A 21,218-nucleotide genomic window follows, 5' to 3' on the forward strand; every position below is an offset into this window, starting at 1 on the left:
AAGCTTTCTCTAATTTCATGTTAAAAGAATTATCACACAAATTGCGACTTCTAAGAAAACTGGAAAAGATGGTTAACACTAGGCCCAGAATGACAACAATCCAATGAAACCAAGAAGAGGCAGCCACCACAGATATATGTTGTCTCCTGCCTATGGTTTCTTTTTTAACCAAAATGAGGTCACTCGTTTTTACTACAAATCTGGCCACTATAAGCATTTGCAAATGTTGCTTTTGTACTGTTTAAGTACACATAAACAAATAAAACTACTGAAGGAGCTGTTTAGTCTCACACACACAGCCTGTATGATTCCGTCTGTAAGAAATACCCACAGACAAGTCTAGAGACGGAAAGGAGTTAGGTGGCTGCTGAAAGAGTGCAGAGAAAATGGAGTGACTGCTAATGGGTATGGAGTTTCCTCTGGGGTATGTTCTAAAATCAGATTGTTGCTCAATTCCATATACTAAAAACATCAATTGCACACTTTAATTTCGTGAATTATATCTCCATAAAGCAGTTTTCAAAAAAAAAAAAAATAAAGTTCATCTATCCTTTGTACTTTACAAGTTTCATTATTTAATCTCTATTTTGTAGATGTCTACCAACCTGTTTGTATACAGCCATTAAAATACACTTTCTGGCAAAATAATACAAAAATCAATTTGAAACCCTTTTCCCATTACTGGCTTTATTATAGTTTGCTTACAGTCTAAAAATATTACAATTAAATTAAAGCCTTACTCTTTCTTCTTCTTGTTGTTCCCACAGATCCATGTCTTTAATTCTCTGTTCTTCGTAAGCACTCTTTATCAAGGGGATTTCTTCCAAACGCTTAGCTCTTTCAAAGTAGTCAATCTGAGTATCATGAAAACAAATGTTAGAAAAATTCCTTTAACTTGGCATGTTTAAGTTCATCAGTTCTTTCATTTACCTTCTTTTCTTGATTCTTTAGGCGTTCCTGAAGTTCCTTCTTTTCTTTCTCCAGTTGTTCAACCTGTTTAGCCATGATGAAATCAGGATCCAATTCTTCAAGGTCCTGAAAAGTAACAGAAATGTACCACAATTAATTAATAAGAGTATAAAAGTGCATACCAGTCAATATGGAGCACCACTCCTTCCTAGAAATGGATCCTAAATTACTTTACTTCAAAAGGGCATATGCTTACAATGGGTAAATTCAGGCAACAAAAATGTTTTAAAACAGGCTTACTTGTGAGGAAAAACAATGTAATCATAACATCTACTTCTTATTCCTGTATTCTACTGTATCCAAACTCCATTTCAACAGTGACTAAAAACTGTGGAGTCAACAAACAAATGCTTATTTCATAGACTAATGAACTATTAATAGCTGTATCAAACTGAGCAAAATAACCAAAAACCCAAAGTAAACCAATAAATGGTAAAGAATTGTGCTTCTAAGAGACCTGAATAAAACTGGAATTTTAATGCATTAATATGCTACATACTTCAATGTCAATATCTTTGAATGCTTTGGCACCCAGTTCTGTCTTCTTGATTTGCTCCAAACGCTCACGAACAGTTTTCTTCTTGATTTGTTCATGTTCCTGTAAGATCCGCTCCTTCTCTCTCTCCTTTGCCTCCTGTCTCAGCCTCTCTTCCTCAGCCTTCCGCACTTTCTGGAGTTCAGCTTCCCGCTGCTCCAGTTCTTCTTTCTCACGCTGAATATTCAGACTCTCAAGCCGCTCTTTTCTTTCCTCAATTGTCTGACGGCGAGCCAAGATACGCTGGTGCTCTTTCCGTGAATTTTTAAGGTATGCGGTAACAGCCAACTGATGCTGTTCTTCTTTCTCTTGCTTCAAGAACAAATGCATTAAAAATATCTTTAAGTGACATACCACAGTATCCGAGACCAAAAATATTGCTACATACTCCTAATGTATTATCCTAACATGTACTTGCATTTGAAAAGAGAAGATGACATTATTCAACTACTGGTTTCTAGCACCAAATACTATGATGCTACAACTATTCAAAGTCTTTAACAGCAATGACATAGCTGAAGAACCTTTATCTGCTAGGCCAATTTTTATCTGAACCATGCATACATACTATAAAGTGTTCAAGCCAAGGAGAAAATACAGAGTTCACAAACAACTTAAACAGAAGGCAAAGGCATGATCACAGTACTCCCTATGTGGAGGGTCATCACCTGTGGTTTATCACTCATCACAGTACTCCTATGATCACCTTAACCTGTTACTCTAACCCACAGAAGGCAGCTCAACGATCTGTGTTATCTGACAAAGATATTTAATAAAATATCGAAAGTATCAAACACAACTAAGAGGAAATATATAATAAATCCCTTCTCTGAGACATCATTTCAAACCTTTTTTTGAAAGACCTAAAGGGCCCCTCATAATTCCGTCATCCATTTCTCCCATAGATGCGTACCAGGATATGAGCTGGCTTAATGACTTCAAGTGCTTTCGCAAGTACTGAGGACATAGCGGTCAGCTGATTTCTTATCTGTTCTGAAGGCATGCTTTGCAGATGAGGACCAATTGGAGCATCTTCTCGAGTAGCGTAATTCAAATCAGATCCAAAACTAAGGGTCCGAGAAGTGTGGTCAATACGAACCTATGAAAATTGAAAGAGTATTATCAATAGTTAAATCTACACGCAAATATAAAGTCTTTACACAAATTAGTAACTTTGATTAAAATTTCAACTGAATTTAAGAAAAAAAATCAACTGAAGAATGTCAAATATCAAAGCTAGAAGTCTCAATTCATTAAAGCTTTAAAGCAGTGCCAAAAGCAGAAAAGCAACGAGTGTGTGTTTTAGTCCTCTTAGGCCTTCCACCGCCTCAGTGTCCCCTGGTAGCACCTACCTGCAGGTCGCAGTGCCTAGCTGCATCTACTATGGCCCGTTCCAGTTGGAAAGCATCAACAAAAGGAACCAGAGAAGTCAAACGAGAAAACTCAATGCTCTGATAAATTTGTGCCACCTGCATAAGAAACACAATGTTAGTAATAATAGCTATCATTTATTCAGCAATTGTTACGTGGAGTCTCATGGAACAGTAGAAAGCTAGAAAGTTAGCCTATTTTTCAAAGAAAAGAAACTGAAGCTCAGAGTATGTAAACATGCACTGCTGGAGCTAGAATTAAAATCCAAGGCTAATGAAAAGATTACGCCATATTTCAAACCATCACATAATCCTTTCAAATCCTAGTTCCATAAAAACAAACCAAAAAAACCCCTAAATGGTCACATATTTGTAGATAGACTTGCTACTTACCGAATTCATCTGAACATTTAATAAAACTGTCTGAAGGAGACGGGCAGTATTACTATTTAGTTATACTGCTAATTAACCTTCAATTATTTGTATAGCACAGAAGAAATAACACTGCTCACACATAGAGAAAGCAGGTCAATGACATGTGCACAAACATGGAAGTTAACATATAGTAAACGTTCTCCACCATCAATGAAACAAATGGAAGACACAACAGGATCATTTAAGTCATACTGTAAACCATAATATTCAAACTCAAGTACAAAGCTGACCTGCAACAGTTAAAAGGCTGACAATACTGGGACTTCCCTAGCGGTCAAGTGGTTAAGAATCCACACGTCCAATCCAAGGGATACGGGATCCATCCCTGGGTGGGAAACTGAGATCCCACATACCACAGGGTTGCCAAAAAAACTAACAGACTGACAATACTAGCGTTAGCAGGAAAAAAAAGCTTTCTTAACTACTGCTGGGAAGGTCCATGAATTCAATCTCTGAGGATCTGTTAAAAGTTTTAAATGTGTAGACTATGACTAACTCTACTTCTTAGAAATATGCAAATACACTTGTAAAGAAAATGTTCAGTATTTCAACTTTTTATTAAGGCCAAAAAAACTAAAAAATTTCCACCAATAGTCTGAATAAATAAACCATGGTAGTTTGAGACAATGAAAAACTACATAGGTATCGAAAGGAATAAGAAAGATGTACATGGCTAACAAGGAAAAATGTACGAAGACAATGGCTAACAAAAGAGACAAAAGCAGCTATGAGTTATGTAAAATAACTGTTTTTTAAATCAAACACATAAAATAATTTTGGTGAAAGTTAGAATTTGAGGAAGCTTTTTTCTGGGCTATTTCCAAATTTTTTAGTTTTGTGATCAGAACAATCACTGGAACATTCCCAGCTGTTCCATGAAACATCCGTTTTTCCATCTTTACCTGCTGGAGAAGCCGGAGTATGGTGTTGTTCTGCAGTTGTGGAACATACTGTTGTAACTCTGGTTCCTTTTCAGGTTGCTCCCTAACCCAATTGAGAACCTATAAAATTCATTAAAAGAGTTACATTTTCTCTACAATAAATACTAAAACACTTGTGATACTTTTTCATTTTCTTCACAGACAAAATCACCACACTATGCAAAGAAATACAAAATGTAACAGGAAGCTATTGACTCTTGTATGAAGGTGACTGACAGCAATGGCTAAATTAAGTCATGCTGCTAATTTACCTCCAAAGGTTTATTTAGCACATCAGAAATATCTTTTCTCTTGACATAAAGAAAAAAGACAATGAAATGTGCACCGAATTCGAACACACAGGATAACACTTCTCTATTAACAAATACGGGACTAACTGGGAGGTTCTGACTGACAAGCACACACTGCCAGGTAGAAAACAGCCAGTGGGAAGCTGCAGCACACAGAGCTCAGCAGGGGCTCTGCGATGACCAGGGTGGAAGGGAAGTCCAAGACAGAGGAAGACATATGCATGCATATGGCCGATCTACTTCACTGTACATCAGAAAAACGAACGCAATGTAAAGTGATTATATTCCAATAAAAAAGAAAACAATACAACATAAAACTGTAACAGGGATAGCTACATGATAATATAACCAAAGCTTACCTTTGTGACTCTCTCACAGAGTTTTAGTGGGTTAAATTCGACTTCCAGCCAATTGTAAAGGTCTTTTACTTCTGGGACAACATATTGTAGCACATTGAATCTGACCTACAGTGAGCAAAACAAAAGGATTAACTGCTGAAGGTATTTTGTAACTGGGATTCTGAATTGATTATAAATTAAATAAAAATATCACACTGGAGATCTGAGAAATGACTGGTATTTATCTAGCCTCAACCACCTGTACCAAAGAGAAATCCAGGACCACTATGTTGAGTCTCTTGCCCCAAATTATGCAACTCTCTACAGTGAAACCCAACAGGAATTTACAAAGGAAATAAAAACTCATCGACACAATCAAAATATTTACAAAGACAATTCATGCAGCCAATACAAATAAGTTTATTATCAATAAAAAGTAAATACCAGTTTACAAATAGCTGTATCAGAGAAAAGTTATTACAGAAACACTGCTTGGAAAGCCACAAACTCAAAAAAAAAAAGCGAGAACTCAGGACAAAACAGGCCCTGATTCACATAATATACAGAAACAGTCAAAGAAATAACAACTATATTCAATACATGAATATATCTCACCAATGAGGAGAAGAATTTCACATATTTATGTGAGATTTAAATTTCATATAAAATACACAAACAGGCAAAATTTATCTGTGGTGTCATAAATCAGGACTGTGGCTACTCTTGGAGGAAACAGGAAAAAGCGGTGAATGGAAAAATCTTTTTGAGAATTTACACAATTATACTTAGGACATGTACTTTTAAAATGTATGTTACAATTTAGTCATATTTTAAGTTGATATGTGAATAGAGCTTCCTTGCACAATACAGACGTAGCTTGTCTAACCTGCCCTCAGGTCATAGGACATCAGTCATACACCTGCCATGAAATGATAGAGACCTCAGGTCATGGGACATTAGTCATACACCCATCATGAAATGACAGAGACCTCAGGTCATGGGACATCAGTCACATACCTGCCATGAAATGATAGAGACTCACCGACACAAATGGCCACCTACTCTATGGCCATTAGCAAAAGAAATCTATCAACAACAAATCCTGGACAAGGTATGGACAAAGGGCACCCTCTTACACTGCTGATGGGAACAGAAACTGGGGCAGCCACTAACGAACACAGTATGGCGGTTCCTCAGAAAACTAAAATTAGAATTATCACATGATCCAGCAATCCTACTCCTGGGCACAGACCCAGAAAAAGTAATTCAAAAAAGATACATGCACCCCTACTATTGTGAATAGCAGCACTATTCTCAACAGCCAGCGCATGGAGACAACCTAAATGTTCATCAACAGATGAGCTGATAAAGCACACACACACACAGTGGAAAAGCATGGAGTAACATCATTGCTGGAGCACAAACACAACTAGCCATGATCGTACCAAGTGAAGTCAGAAAGAGAAAGAAGTGCCATACGATCACTTTCATGTGAAATCTAAACTATGAGACAGAAACAGACCCACAGACATAGAGAACAGACTTGTGCTTGCAGGGGGATGGACTGGGATGTTGGGGTTTAGTGACGCAAACTGTTACACACAGAATAAACAAGATTTCCTACTGAACAGCACAACTATATTCAGTATCCCAAGATAAGCCATAATGGAAGAGGATATAAAAAAGAATGTATATACAATTAAATCACTTTGCTGTACAGCAAAAATGAACACATTATGAATCAACTGTACTTGTATTTTAAATAAATGAATATTCTGGATTTTCCATTGAGCACCACCTCCAATAAGGAATGTACTGGCTATCCATCTACTGAAATAAACTTGCTTCCCAAGCTTAATAATCTCTTATGAACTTGATTAACTTGAGTCTGTTCCTGAGATACTAGAATCATTCTCTAGGTGATTATGAATTTAGCTACATAAACATAATACTCAGGTCTCAACCTTGTACATATAGTGAACTCAAGATTTAGACAATGCCTCCTGACATCTAGTTAAGCCATTCATCTGGCACCAACTAGAAGCCTTCTTATAGGAATTTATTTATGGGTCCAATGAGGACCCAAATGTGAATGTCCTGCCTACTGACCCTGACCTCACCAACAGACTCCTACATCAGTATCATAACTGATCAACTTTAACATCAAGGTATGCTACATGAGCTCAAGAGATATGGATAATACTTCCATCAGGCACACTTTTCAGTATTAAAAAAATTTTTTTTCTAATACTTATTTGCTAGTTAAGACCTCTTCCTAAATACGATGCTCTTATTTAATTACGTTTAATCCTAATTCAGGAGACGGCAATGGCAACCCACTCCAGTACTCTTGCCTGGAAAATCCCATGGACAGAGGAGCCTGGTGGGCTGCAGTCCATGGGGTCGCTAAGAGTCAGACACGACTGAGTGACTTCACTTTCACACACTGGAGAAGGAAATGGCAACCCACTCCACTGTTCTTGCCTGGAGAATCTCAAGGACAGGGATGCCTGGTGGGCTGCCGTCTATGGGGTCGCACAGAGTCGGACACGACTGAAGCGACATAGCAGCAGCAGCAATCCTAATTCAGTCCCATAAAAACATGCCAACACAGAGCCGGTTTTTATAAATGGCAGCAGTATAAAACACGAAGGCATTGAGAGAGAAATACTATTTCAGAGGTTAAGTTAGTTCTTTTGAAAAATTGACCACAACAGGAACTTGCCTTGCTACTATAACAGAGAACTGTTACAAGATAAAAGTATTGCCATATACAATATGTATTAACTTTTATCCAACCTGATTGACTCTGCCAGTGAAGGATGTTGCCATATACAAAATGTATTAACTTTTATCCAAACTGATTGACTCTGTCAGTGAAGAAATAAGGCCTATATTCCCTCTTTTTTCTCTTATCCTGAAGTAATTTGCTAGAGCTGTATCACAGTAACCACTAAGTCAAAGTACCGTGAATCAAACTCCTCTGGAGTACAAATTCCATTTAACTATCACTTGCCTGGCAGATAACAGACACTAACATGATAAATTCCTACTGAATTAAAGAGTCCAATGTAAAACACTGTGAGATACAAAACCTTGGGCTCCATATTCTGAAATCAGTATCTGCAGTGGGTGAAACCTAGAAATCTGCATTTTAAAAAGTACTTCACACACAATTACAGTGTATAGCCCTAATTAAGAACCACTGCCTTAGTAACATACAATGAAAGTTAAAGAAAACAAAGTTAGAAACACCTGAGTTGTCCAGAACTGGGCCTAATCTAATTCCATGCTTTCCTGGACTCATCGTATTTCTAATACCTATCAGCTTCAGTTTTTCCTACAGCCCCTGAAATAAGCCATGATCGTTCCTTCCCATCACACTTCCCTTATTAAGGGGCCCGTGCTAGTCCTCAAAGCTAGTCTGAGTCTTGTCTGCTGCATCCAATTTAACTCCAGCTCATTCAAGACAAAACATCTCACCTCAACACAGGGCTGACTTACACCAATGGTTCTCAAACTTGTCCAAGCATCAGAATCCCCTGGCAATGCATCAGAATTCATTTAATCATAAATTATAAAACCTGATCATAGAGCGTTCTGTTCAAAGCCGTTAAAAAGTGCTAAAACTTATACCAACCATATCGTTAATAAGGCCAATTCGCGTTGGTGGGGCTTGCAGGCCTAGCAGGGTTGCAAGGCGACGCTGTTTCTCAACTATAATGCCGTCCATATCCAGAAGTCGAGCAATATCGGTACGCTCAGGGGTAATAGGGATGGAAAGAGTGGCCAAAAGGACTCTAGTAGACATTCTGGAGAACAAAGATACAATCTGTTAAATTTGCAAATGTTACTTGATAGGAGAAAGACACTTCTCTTTAATTATCTAGTAAAATGTGCCAGTGATAGAATCTGTATACCACCACGACGAACTGGCCTCCTAAGCGTTTATCAAAGCATGGGATTAATTAAAAAAGAAATGGATTATCCTACAATGAACACTTGGAGAAGCAGAACTTCACCCACCCACTTACTACTGTCAGTGTTTTCTAGCTAGAATGACTGTGTTGAATGCCAGCACAGACACATCTGCATACACCCCTACTTCCTTATAGAAACTATTAGGGAAGATTTTTAAAACTAAGAAAAAACTGACACTTAAGAAGAGGGAAAATTACAAGGATCACAAAAACGTATTATGGGAGTTGAGGGCAAAGGTTAAATGTTAGCTTCCTTAAAATACAAAACTCAGGTTGAATTTAGAGCACCACAGGACACTAAGGATTGCAGGCTCTGGAGCCCAAGAGTCAAGAGTTGGAATCTCAGCTTCACCATTTCCAAGACTGGAACCTTAGGCAAGATACTTAATTTTCTAAGTCACAAGGTGTTGGGAGGATTACGGAAAATAATGTACATATAGCCGAACAGCCTAATGATTATGACAGTACTCTTACAGTATTTTCTAACAGAAGAGTATAGAAATAACTTAAAGAAAATCAAGTTTTTTCCCTTATTCCAATAGACAAGGATTACATACATAACTGATAGTGAATGACATAATGAACACTGCCCTCAATAGTTTTTTAAGGGACTTTCCTGGTGGCCTACTGGTTAAGACTCTTGAGCTCCCAATGCAGGAGGCACACGTTCAATCCCTACTTGGGGAACTAAGATCCCACATGATGCTCTGTGGGGCAAAAGATACATATATATACATGGAAGTGCAACTTTTAGTTGCTCAGTCCTGTCCCAACTCTTTGCAGCCCCCATGGACTGCAGTCCACCAGGCTCTTCGGTCTAAGATTCTCCATGCAATTAGACTGGAGTGGGTTGCCATATACACTAGAAAAAACTTAGTTGGTTCCATGCACTGCTTACAAGCTAAGAAAAACAATTTGATGTACATACTTCTGCTAGAGACTAAAATAACATGGTCTGCCAGTAAGAAATGGTATGTGAGTTGTCTAAACCCAACTAACATGTATAATAAAAACCAAACATGACAAAGTATATACGTAATGCTAAAAAAATAAAAGTCTTTAGATTGTTAGGTTATAGGCTATCTACATAATACACATGCCAATTATTTACACAGTTAATGTTTTATAGCTGGGGGGGAAAAGTTACTTGATAAAAGTACTCATTTTGGGGGGAGGGGGTCGAATTAGTTCCTAAATTCTAAATACCTACACTCAGTTAAGGAAGCTAATACCTTAACACTGCCTTTTCTAACATTCCATTTTCTCAATTGGAGGGTTGGTTATCAGATAAAAGATAGCTACCAAAGACCAAGAATACTGCTCAAGAATACCACAGAGAGTTTTTGGTAGTTAACAGTCAGAAGTCGTGCTACTGGTAAGCAGTGGGAAAACCAGGGATGCTGCCAAAGATCCTAAGCGCAGTCCCCCTGACAAAAAAATAACCAGCCCCAAACGTCAGCAGCGCAGCTGAGAAGCCCTGATCTAGCACTATCACACCATTTACAAGACAGCTCTTCTATATCTCAGTACTACCCAACAGTTAAGATTCTTACCTTTGCATCTCTTCTTGCGTAAGATTCTTTCTCATTTCTCTAGATAAATGGTAAAGACGATGGAGGGTAGACGCATGAAAAAGAGCATTTCCAGATTTCCAAAATACAGTTGAGACTTTGTTATAGTAATTTGCCATCAACTGAGGCTTGGGCGGTTTTTTAGATAAGGAAAATAGCCCATGGATATCTTCCACAGCTTTGAATGCTTCCTAAAATTAGTGGTATAAATTAGTCATTACATTCTAAAAAAACAAAAAAAAATCTATGAAACTTAAAATATATTACACTTAAGAATAAAAATAGCAAATAAAATACCTTCATGTGTGGTTAAAAATAGCAAATAAAATACCTTCATGTGTGGTTCTTTTTATTCATAATTTAACTATCTGATATATTTCAGAAAACTAACACAATTTCTTAGACTGCTCAAGCCTCTAAAGAGGATCATACCACTTGGGGGAATATAATTTTAAAGAATCTGGAAGGACATAAAACACAATATAAAGGCTATTTCTGAATGTTAAGATAATGGATATTTTCTTCCTTTCACTTATCCATTTTTTCCATACTAGGCATGTTTACTCGTCTTCTATTAAACTTTTTCCTTTAGTTCAGGTATCTTAAGGGTGTACCTGCAGAAAAGGAAAATATGGGAGAGCAGGAGATCACATTTTCATTGGCTGAAAACTACCAATTTTTAGTTTCTGCCTCTGCAATTTCAATAAGATTTGGTGGGGGAATCAAATATATAAAAATAACTCATGAGAAAATGTCTGCAGAATCCTTAGAGTAAAAAAGTCCATGTTGACAACAAAATGCCCACTATCGAGATCTCTGATGCAGGATATTCACTGTGGAAGCTTACTAAGTCTACACAGCACTGAGAAATCTAGGGGACAGTCTAGTGCTGCATTTTCCAACTCTCTGCAGTAAAGGACAAGTCTGTAATTTCTAAACTGTTGCCATCAATACTTTTATAAAGTACAATAAATTACTATTAAAATAAGATGGAAAGACAAACTGATTTTTTAAAATCCAGGTAAATAAGAAACAAAGCTACCATGAAATTATTTACAAAATTTTGTAAATGCATACTCGCCACACACTGAGCCACAATTTGAGCACTAAGGTCTAAAAAAGAGATTAGATGATTTGGCCTGGAAGTGACAGCAGGCATCAAGAACCAAAATAACTGAGACTTCTTGTCCCAAACTCTTCCTTCTCCATTAGACAACCTCAAATCTGTTACCGAGCTATTGAAATTAACCAAGAGATACCAAGACACAGATACTCATTAAGAGAAAAAAAGGTAATATGGGTTATTATTACTACAAAGAAAAGCCAAAATAGTTCACAAAATACCTGCCACAATTCCATGCTGATAGCACTGTCCAACTGAACAAGCCTGGTTTCCAAATGCATAGACTGGCTCTCTGGATTATTAAGGTTGATTGCTGTACTTTGGTTATGGTGGCGTTGAATCTGAGACAAGTGCATTCTCAAGTTGTCACACAACTTACGGAATTCGGCCTTCCGGGTGTATTGGAGGCAGAACTTGAAAGCTATAAGCATAATTGTAAAATATATTAGGTACTTTCCACCATAAACTTAGTTTTTAAACAGGTTCTATTTCATGCATTAAGGTTAGTTATCTTAACAAGATTTACCAAACTCAGCATCAGTTTTGAGAAATGATCAGTTATAACTCACTTCATGTGCCCTGAGCACCTTTTAGACATAGTCATCAGTCCTGGTCTATGACTGAAATGGTTCTGAGAGCTAAGGAAGCTATTTAAGTTTAGGTCTAAGAGAGACTCACCTTTCAAACACTTATCACTTCAAACCCTAAAAGAGCAAAAAAATTCTGGTCTGAAATATAATTAACTCTCTTACCTAATTTACTAGAAAACAGCTTCTGCACTAACAAACTGAGTAATACAAACTGGGGGTCTATGGTAACCTAATTTCAATTGTGCACAGATGTGTAAATGAACCACTTGCTCTATCATTGAAACACATAATTCTCTACTATCATACATGCAATACTAAAGTAACTTCTTTGAATGTCCTTTGTCAATCCCTTAAAAGAGTATTTCTATTTCAATAGGCCTGAAACAAAAGGATGCAGTTTAACTACAAGTTAATATTTATCTCAACTGTTATCAAAACAGTTGAGAGTTGACTTGTGTTAAATGCTAGCCATGTGGGCAAAACGAAACAGATTCTAATGCTCCTAGTAAGCTACTCTTAGTCACATAATCACTTAAAAATAAACAAAAACAAATACCATATTAAAGAATGGTGACAAGCTTGTGCCTAAGGCTAAAAGTAAGAAAAAGCCAAGAGCCACTCATGTCATATATAGTTAAAAGGTTGCACTGACAGAAGATAAGCTGCAACAGTAAGGCAAGAAGACAAGATTAGGAAAACAAACTTAATACAGTTCTTCAGATTAAAAGTGCACGGACTGTTAACTACTGGATACTTCTTATGATGATCCTGAGTCTTCAGTAAGGTTTAGCTCGATATTCAGTAACACTCTAGAACTCAAAAAGACCTCAGAAACCCAGTATATGGTTAAGTAGCTTGCTGAAGAGTATGCTATAGAGTCAAAAGCACTGATAGAATCAAGTTTGCCAGAAAGCAATGGAAAAGTTTATCTTTTCAGTCACTCAGAAAATTCCAAAATGACTTTAAAGGGTGCTTCAGACATCAATGGAAAACACAGAATTACCTTGACTAATGAAACAAATTTCTTATTTAATATTTAAATGAATGCCAATCACTAAAGAAAGAATTAAAACTATGTAAAGTACTACAGAGAAAAGGAGGTTAACTTTAACAGTTAAATCTTTTGCAAAACCTATCCTTAAGTCAACTTTTCAAATCAGTTCTTGTTTTACCTTGTTGGGCAATATCATGGTAGAGACGCTCTACTCTAGAATTGTTTCGAAGAAGGTCCAAACACTGTCTGTATGATTCCCACAGGAATTTAACCCATGGAGTTAAAAGTAATCTGTCAGTACGATCCTGAGTGTCTTCACCACTTACAGCACTTAGGAGAACACTACAAAAATATTTAAAAATGTTGAAAACAATTTTAGACATGGTTTCCTACTTTGCCATATGATTATAAAACCAAAACCAACAATGATCGTTATAAAATAGTTCAAATCCTACCTACAACTTTGAACATACTGTAAAGCTATCACTTAGTCCAAGTATTTGAATTCTCAATCTGTATTAAAGCCATTTAAATTAGTATACACCCTATCGGATGGTTTAATTTTTCACTTTTATGAACTCTGAATAGTACATGACTTGAAGTTACTGTACATTTAAAATCCCAAAGACAAGCATTCTTTCTAATAAACATTTACTTCAAATGGGGACAATGGAGACACATGTGAAGAAAAACAATGAGAAAGATATATTTAGCAATTCAGCCCACATACCTCTCAGGAGTTTGAATATTATCCAGATCTTCTATGTCTAAGACCATCTGCTGGGACTCTTCTTTAGCAGCTTCCGTTTTCTCCTCTGCCAATTTCAAATATGCCCTAACAACATCCTCTAGAGATTTGATGTTCACCTAGCCAATAAATAAATAAATAAAACTCGTCTCCCAACAAACCAGAAAATATTTTATCAAAAAATAATTTTAAAAGCAAACTTTATGGTATAAAACAGTAAATTTGAAAGGTAAATGCCTCCCAAAATTACTAAAAGCACTTACTAAAATACAAAAACCCAGCTGTTCATACCTGTTGACAAATGTTCTTATACTGATACAAGCCTTCTTTAGCCAAATGGCTCTTGCGAAGATCCACACAAAGTTCCAAGTATTTCAACATAATCGGCTCGTGTATCTTTTGCCATGTTCTATGTTTCTTACTTTTCATAACATCATAAAGAACGTCCAAAGCAGGTTGCTTTTTGCCAACTTCAAGAAATTCTGGAAAAATAATTCAGAAGAAAATTAGTTATGAATGCTATGTAAAAACCTAAATCTTGCTTTTTAACTTGGCTGTTTTTAATTTCCCAACCTATTACCATCTCTTTTGAGGTCACAATTTATTTTTGATTTCTAACACTATGCCAAGATAAAAAAATAGAAAACTGATACTATCTCAGATATGACCTATAGGTAAAACTAGATTTCACTCAATTCCTCTGCACCAATTATGTCTAAGTTACTTTATGAAGTTCCAGAAATTCAAGTCATGAGGGTAACAATCTCCCCCTTGAACAGGCAGAAAAAGCAAGTGTAACTTCAGTCACAATTATCTGGCTGATGCAATTTTTGCTAGTTTGTATTAAGATCTGAGGTAGAAAAAACAAATTAGATTGACTATGTTCCTTTTAGATCAACTGACTGTGTGGGTCTATTTGGGGACTGTCTTTTGATCATTTCTCTACTGACCTGCCTAGGCTTTTGCCAATACCTCACTGTCTTGATTACTGTATCCTGACAGAAAATCCTGAAGTCAGGTACTGTGAGTACTCCAACTTTGTTCTTCAGTACTAGCTGGCTAGGTAACACCTTTTGCCTTTCCATACAAACTTCAGAATTTCTTGTCGATACCTACAAAATAGCTCAGTGGGATCTCATTGAACCTATAGAACAAGTTTGGAAGAACTGACAACAGCATTTAGTCTTCCAATCCATGAGCATGAAGTATCTCCCCACTTATTTATCCCAATCTAAACACGAGAAACAAACTGAGACAAATCCCAGCTAAGAGACAAAATACCTGACAACCAATACTCCTCAAACGGTCAAGGCCATCAACAACCCTAACTGCCACAACCAAGAGAAACCTAAGGAGACAACTACATGCAGTGTGTCCTGGGTGGGATCCTGAAATACACAGGGGACATTACAGAAAGCTGAGAAAATATGAACAATGTATGGACTTTGCTTAATAATAATGTATCAGCACTGATTCACTAGTTGTAACAAACATACCACACAGATCTAAGATATTTACTAACAGGAGAATCTGTGTGTGGTGTGACCCTCTGTACTATCTTTACAATAATTCTGTAAATCTCAAACTTCTAAAATTAAAAGTTTATTTTTTAATTGAGGAAAAAATATTTGAATGTAGCGCAAACAAATGTATACTCTTTAAAATTCACTGCCCAAATCTGAGGGCATTCTGTATGTAGCAATATTTCAAAATCTGTTCCAACCTCAGATTTTGTGTATACTGCTTGTTTTGAAAATAAAAGCAAAAGCTCCTCCATTACATTTCTGACCAAAGTTAAAATTTGTCATATTTTTCTTTTTTTTTAAACTTTCTTAATACACTTAACAGACTACACATAGTTCTTTTCTGGTTATGTTCAACTTAAAACTCAGTTAAGCGCCAAATTTCACACACACAAAAATTTCTCCACTGAAAATTTTGACAAATAATTTGGCAGAACACGGGTTTACACTATAAAAAAGTTAAAACACATCTGTTTTTTAAAATCAATGTTCATTTTTCTTAAAAAAATCCTTGACAATTATTTTAGGCATTAACCTAACAATGTATAACATTATCTAAGATTAACTATTCTAGGGCAAAAACAGACCAAAATGTCTCTTATCTGAAGGATTTACTAGATCTATGGATTTAGTAACTGTTATTTCTTCTTTCAATCATCATATCTTTCAGGAATGCTGCCTCTGAACATTCCTTCCTCCAGGAAAACTATAAACAATATTTCTACTCTAGTATATTTTTAAAACCTTATACAGGAGAAATCACAAAACACACTGAAGTTAGTATCTTTTAACACAATATCCTACGTCATCCCATATTATACCAATCATACTCCTCACAAGCAAATTAATATAAACCCCTCTTCAATACTTCAATAATCTCAATATCAAATCTGCCAATATGGGAGCAAGGCCATCTTCGCTAGGGTCAATTTTATCACGCCCTCCCAATCAAAGATGTAACACTGACTACAACTAGATACTTTGCTGTTTTCTGTTTCAAGGGAACGACCTACTCATCATCTTCCTGGAGCACGCACACATCGTTATTTTAAAATTCAACAATATTTTAGTATTTTTTTCAAAACTATTTAACAGAAACAGCTTCTATCAGCCAAAAATTGGGGAGTAAATGTTTTTACGTTTATCCTTTACATTAAGCATATCACAGCAGCCCACCAAAATCACTTATCCAATTCCCACTTTTACATTGAGGATTTAAATCCCATACTACTGTATATAAGCACTGTCAATATGTTGCAAAATAGGCACCAAGAGTTAAATTTAAGAGCAGGCCCCAGTATGATGTGGTAACAAAATAACAAACTATCAAAAAATAATTCCCAATCTCTTATTTTTAAATGACTGTGGTAACAATGTCACTTAAAAAAATAGTGAGCCTTGTTTAGCGATAAAACTGAAAGTACTTTTCATTTCCTCAACAGCTAGTTAAGATTCCAAATTCAATACTTTCGAATTCCAAATCAATCATCTACTTAGGGGAAAAAAACAAGTTTTTGAGGCTATGCGATAGAAAACTACCACACACTAAAAGCTATACTGCAATCTTTAAAGAAACGTTCATTTCCAGATTGATACCGTCTTAAAAATAAAATCTGGAATTACAAACTATTCCTAGGAGGGTAGGCATTCTTAATGACACAGTGAGTGAGCCATGTATCTACCTATAGTAAAGTTTAGGTCAGCCCTTCAATTTTACTAGTTTATTTGTGTAACAGACCAAGTAGATAAGCTATAATGTTACAGAATTTGTGGGTTTAATAGCAACTTTATTTTTAAGACAAAGGTGGTGGAGTGTAAGTTAAACGGCCGTTATACAGTCAGAAGCAACTGGACTGGCACTATCATCAATATGAACTGGAAGGGGGCTTTTTCTGAATGACTCTGGGGTATGCAAATTTCTTGCCGGTAACTGCTGCCACTCGGTCTCATTTTCCAGAATGCTTGTTTTCCAACTGCTTCCAAAACTATTGCTCTGATAAACCATTCTACACCTAAATTTATTCACATCTTATTAGGATACTCAAATGGATGAGATCTAAATGTGATTTGATTTGATATTACAAATGTAATGAGATTATTTCCATTAAAAATAAAATGTGCTCTGATTACCCTATTTATAAAATTTTGTCAACAGTGTCATATGCCATCCACATTCTGCTCATTGATACTAAGACAGGATCTAAGATGAAAGGGACAGAAATTATACTACTTGAAAGGGAAGGCATCTCTACCATACCAGCACTCATCTAACAGCTTTTTAAAAGGCCTTTTACAAAAACTACACTAACAAATTCAAGTCCCCATCCCCATGTGTTTCTCATCTTGCCTACCTGAATTTCTGACATTTTCATACATTGCTCTTCATGAATCAAATCTATTTCAACTTAGAAATTGTGAGAAAAGATTTAAGATGTTAACATACAAGTTACTGAAATATTAAGTTCATATAGATTCAAAGGGGAGGAGTGAAGGATACAAGGCTTGAACACATCAATATGTAGTATTTAGGCCATGAAGATTACAGGGCTTCAGCCAATTAACATGGGAAAAAATGTGTTGGTAAAGCATTCAAAGGGCTATAAAACAGATCTACAGTAATAATTTCACCCAAGCCATTTGTATACCACAATATATAATTCTCTTAAGTTTCAAAACATTTGAGAAATAATGCTTTCCCTAAATTTGCTAGTTTATTTTGTAGGGTTAAATTTCCATCTCAATCTTATTTTTTCCTATAAATTAATCAGCATGTGTAAACTTCCTGCCTGTTCAAACTATTAACATGGAGGATCAGAGTGAGTGATTAGATCAAAGTTGTAGTTTCCATTGTTTTTTAGAACAGTTAGTCTATTCCACAGAATGTGGCATTATCCTATTCCGCAGACGGTTACTTATTCCCCGAAATTGTTAACTTACAGTAAAAGTAACAAGCATAGGACAAACAGCTCTCTGGCCCTGACAGATTATCAGTAGTACCAATTGTACGCATTGACTGAAACTGACCTTTTCCTAAGAGGATTTTCAAACGAACTAACAAAATAAGCTTCATAAGTATAAAAGGGTTAACAGACACGGTACATCGATCCACAACAGGGGTAAGACCCAAAACTCGTTTGGCTTGAGGAAGCGTGAAAATTAAAGAGCAATGGACACTCTTAACACTTACAAACCCTAAATAAGAATCTATTGAAAGACCAGAGAATACATTTGCACCCCCTGTAATGACAACGTAATAAATGCCTCTTGAACAAATCAGGACACACACGTTTTCCCAACAGTGCCGCCGACTCAAGCACACATATGGAAATAATCGCAAGCAGCAGCGCAATAGTTGGGGGGGGGGGGCGGGGGGGGAGAATCACGATGGATCTTGAAGTTCAGAGACCTTGGTGTTAGGCTTCTAGCTCAACAACTCACTCCCAGAGTGACCTTGGGCAAACCAGTCTCCCTAGGCCTCACTTTCCTAATATTTGAGAGAAACTTCAAGTCCCTCTTATAGTATTAACTCTGTCCCAACTTCCTTGTGACTCGGAGTAGGCTTCGCAGCTGCCAATAATCAATGCCAAAAGAAAAAAAAAAAAAATAGGGAACTAGTTAAAGGGGTCAGAGTCCCCGAAGCGGAGAAGAGGGGTCGGAAGGGGAAGTGGACCCTGGGCCGGCAAAGAGCGGCGCTGGATTCGGGGGCGCGAAGGCGTCCGCAGGAGAGCCCGGAGGTGGGCCTGCCAGGCCTCCCGGCCCGGCGGGAGGTGGAGCCGAGGTTCTCGCGTGCATTGTCCCCGGGAGGGAGCCATGTTTCCTCCTCCCCGACACTCCCAGATGGCGGCCGGGGGCGCGGGGCCGAATCGCACAAGGACCCGTGGTCTGGAGTGAGGGGGTGCCCAGCAGAGACAGGGAGAGAGAGGAGCTCTGGCCCGGGTCGGCCTGTCTCCGGCGCCGCGACGCCGCCACCCTGCCTCCGAGACTCACCGGGAGGCGGCGGGAGGAAAGCGAGCCCCGCAGAGAGACGGTTCCCGGCTCCGTGCCTCCCACCCTCCCGGCTCTACCTCCCATGTCGGTTGGGGCGAGAAGGGATACCATACCCAACCCTGGGTAGGGTCGGCGGCGGGCAGGCCGCAGGGGCCTCCCGTGCAGCCACAGTCGGGCGGCCGCACACCGCGCACCAGGCCCGGGCCCCCTCGACCTCCGAGGCCTCGGGCCGCCCCAGTCCGGCGCGCTCCGATCCCCTCCTCACCGTTGGCGCGCTTGAGGGCATTTTCCGGCCTCTGGAAATAGGCCGGCATCTTGGCGGCAGGCTCAGTTCACCCGGCGTCAGCGAATCCTCGCGGTCCCGGGCCGGGAGAGGAGACGAAGGGGAACCAGCGCGAGGCTCCACGCGCCTCGCCAGCAGTCGCCCGCGCCCAGCCGGCCAGAGACGGAAAGGAAAGAGCCACGTGACCCGCCCTGCGCGGCGGCGCCGCCGCCGCCGCTTAGGCCCCGGATGTAGGGGGCGGGCCTCCGGGCACGCCCCGCCCCTCCCGCGCGCAAGCGTGTTGGCGTCACGCGCGCCGGCTGACGTGGCGGCTGTGCTCGGCAGACGGGCGCTCGGGTTCCACCTCTGGTTCCTGCGAGACGAACGTTGGGGAGAGGGTTCTCAGGCCCCTAGCTCCTCGAGTGAGAATAGGGGTGAAAAAGATGCAGTTTGGGTCAGAACTACTGTCTGGCGAGAAAGCGCAGTCTTCCTCTAATAAGATTTGTGCGGAGTCCTACAAAGTTAAAATCGGTCTCATTCGCCTTAGTTCGGTTCCGTTCAGTCAGCTGAGTCGTGTCCGACTGTTTGCGAGCCCATGGACTGCAGCACGCCAGGTCTCCCTGTCCATCACCAACTCCCCGGAGCTTGCTCAAACTCATCTCCATCGAGTCGGTGATGCCGTCCAACCATCTCGTCTGTCGTCCCCTTCTCCCGCCTTCAATCTTTCCCAGCATCAGGGTCTTTCCCAATGAGTCAGTTCTTGGCATCAGATGGCCAAAGTAGTGGAGTTTCATTCGCCTAGGGAAGAGAATGATCTGACTTGAAAGTGAAAATTAGTCGCTCAGTCCTGTCCGACTCTCTGCGACCCCATGGACTGTAGCCCGTCAGGCTTCCCTCCCTGGAATTCTCCACACAAGGATACTGGCTTGGCTGAGTTAAAATACCGAATTTATTCGCTTAACACAAATGCATTGAGAACATATCATTAGGCCAAGGATTTTCACCTCTAGTGGAGACCTGTCACATGACGGACTAGCCAGGGGAGGAGAGTTGCAATAAGTAACTAAACAACCAAGCAGGTTTTTTTCACATCTAGATAAAACCCTAAAGTTGGTGACACAGAGAGTGCCTGGGCCGTCAGAAAAAGCTCGTTTTGAGCCAAGACCTGAAGGTTGGAGATATACTGGAGACAGCAGTCTAGCGTGGGGAGAAAAGACGTGCAGCAGACCAGACCCTCAAAATATTTGAAAATACATGGGACTGTCGTCGCCTTTATTTTGAGCATATACTGCACACAAACCTAAGAAGAGTGTTAATGAAAAAATTCTGTACAGGCCGTTTGCTACAGGTCTTCTATTTTTAATGAACAACTTTAATGTTCAAACATTATACCTAGAACTTGAAAGCCATTTAAACTTAATCTAATTATTCAAAATGAGTTCTGGGACTTGCCTGGCAGTGGTCCAACAGTTAAGACTATGCACTTCCACTGCCAGGGCATGGGTTCCATCCCTGGTCAAGGAAACAGAAGATCCTGCATGCCCTGCAGCTTGACCAAAAAA

The 21,218-nt window shown here is 38.8% G+C and overlaps 1 protein-coding gene and 2 non-coding genes across 3 annotated transcripts in view; all 3 read right to left on the reverse strand.

Annotated features, from left to right (window-relative positions):
* Window positions 1-20,303, reverse strand: part of EIF3A (eukaryotic translation initiation factor 3 subunit A) — a 32,675-nt gene extending 12,372 nt beyond the window's left edge. Inside the window, exons 1-14 of the mRNA XM_069567261.1 lie at window positions 19,660-20,303; window positions 14,176-14,366; window positions 13,867-14,003; window positions 13,315-13,478; window positions 11,774-11,973; window positions 10,412-10,620; window positions 8,519-8,690; window positions 4,900-5,004; window positions 4,212-4,310; window positions 2,857-2,973; window positions 2,418-2,603; window positions 1,469-1,816; window positions 931-1,035; window positions 741-854 (exon numbers count right to left, since the gene is read on the reverse strand). Coding sequence (XP_069423362.1) covers window positions 741-854; window positions 931-1,035; window positions 1,469-1,816; window positions 2,418-2,603; window positions 2,857-2,973; window positions 4,212-4,310; window positions 4,900-5,004; window positions 8,519-8,690; window positions 10,412-10,620; window positions 11,774-11,973; window positions 13,315-13,478; window positions 13,867-14,003; window positions 14,176-14,366; window positions 19,660-19,708 — 2,196 coding nt within the window. The 5' untranslated portion in view covers window positions 19,709-20,303. The remainder of the gene's footprint in view (window positions 1-740; window positions 855-930; window positions 1,036-1,468; window positions 1,817-2,417; window positions 2,604-2,856; window positions 2,974-4,211; window positions 4,311-4,899; window positions 5,005-8,518; window positions 8,691-10,411; window positions 10,621-11,773; window positions 11,974-13,314; window positions 13,479-13,866; window positions 14,004-14,175; window positions 14,367-19,659) is intronic.
* Window positions 3,292-3,418, reverse strand: LOC138428017 (small nucleolar RNA SNORA19). Its single transcript, XR_011252256.1, has one exon. It is a non-coding gene; the product is annotated as a small nucleolar RNA SNORA19 (small nucleolar RNA).
* Window positions 4,446-4,575, reverse strand: LOC138428018 (small nucleolar RNA SNORA19). The gene has a single exon (XR_011252257.1). It is a non-coding gene; the product is annotated as a small nucleolar RNA SNORA19 (small nucleolar RNA).
* Window positions 20,304-21,218: the final 915 nt, after the last annotated feature.

This window comes from Ovis canadensis, chromosome 22, assembly GCF_042477335.2.
Source record: "Ovis canadensis isolate MfBH-ARS-UI-01 breed Bighorn chromosome 22, ARS-UI_OviCan_v2, whole genome shotgun sequence".
NCBI classification, from domain to species: domain Eukaryota; kingdom Metazoa; phylum Chordata; class Mammalia; order Artiodactyla; family Bovidae; genus Ovis; species Ovis canadensis.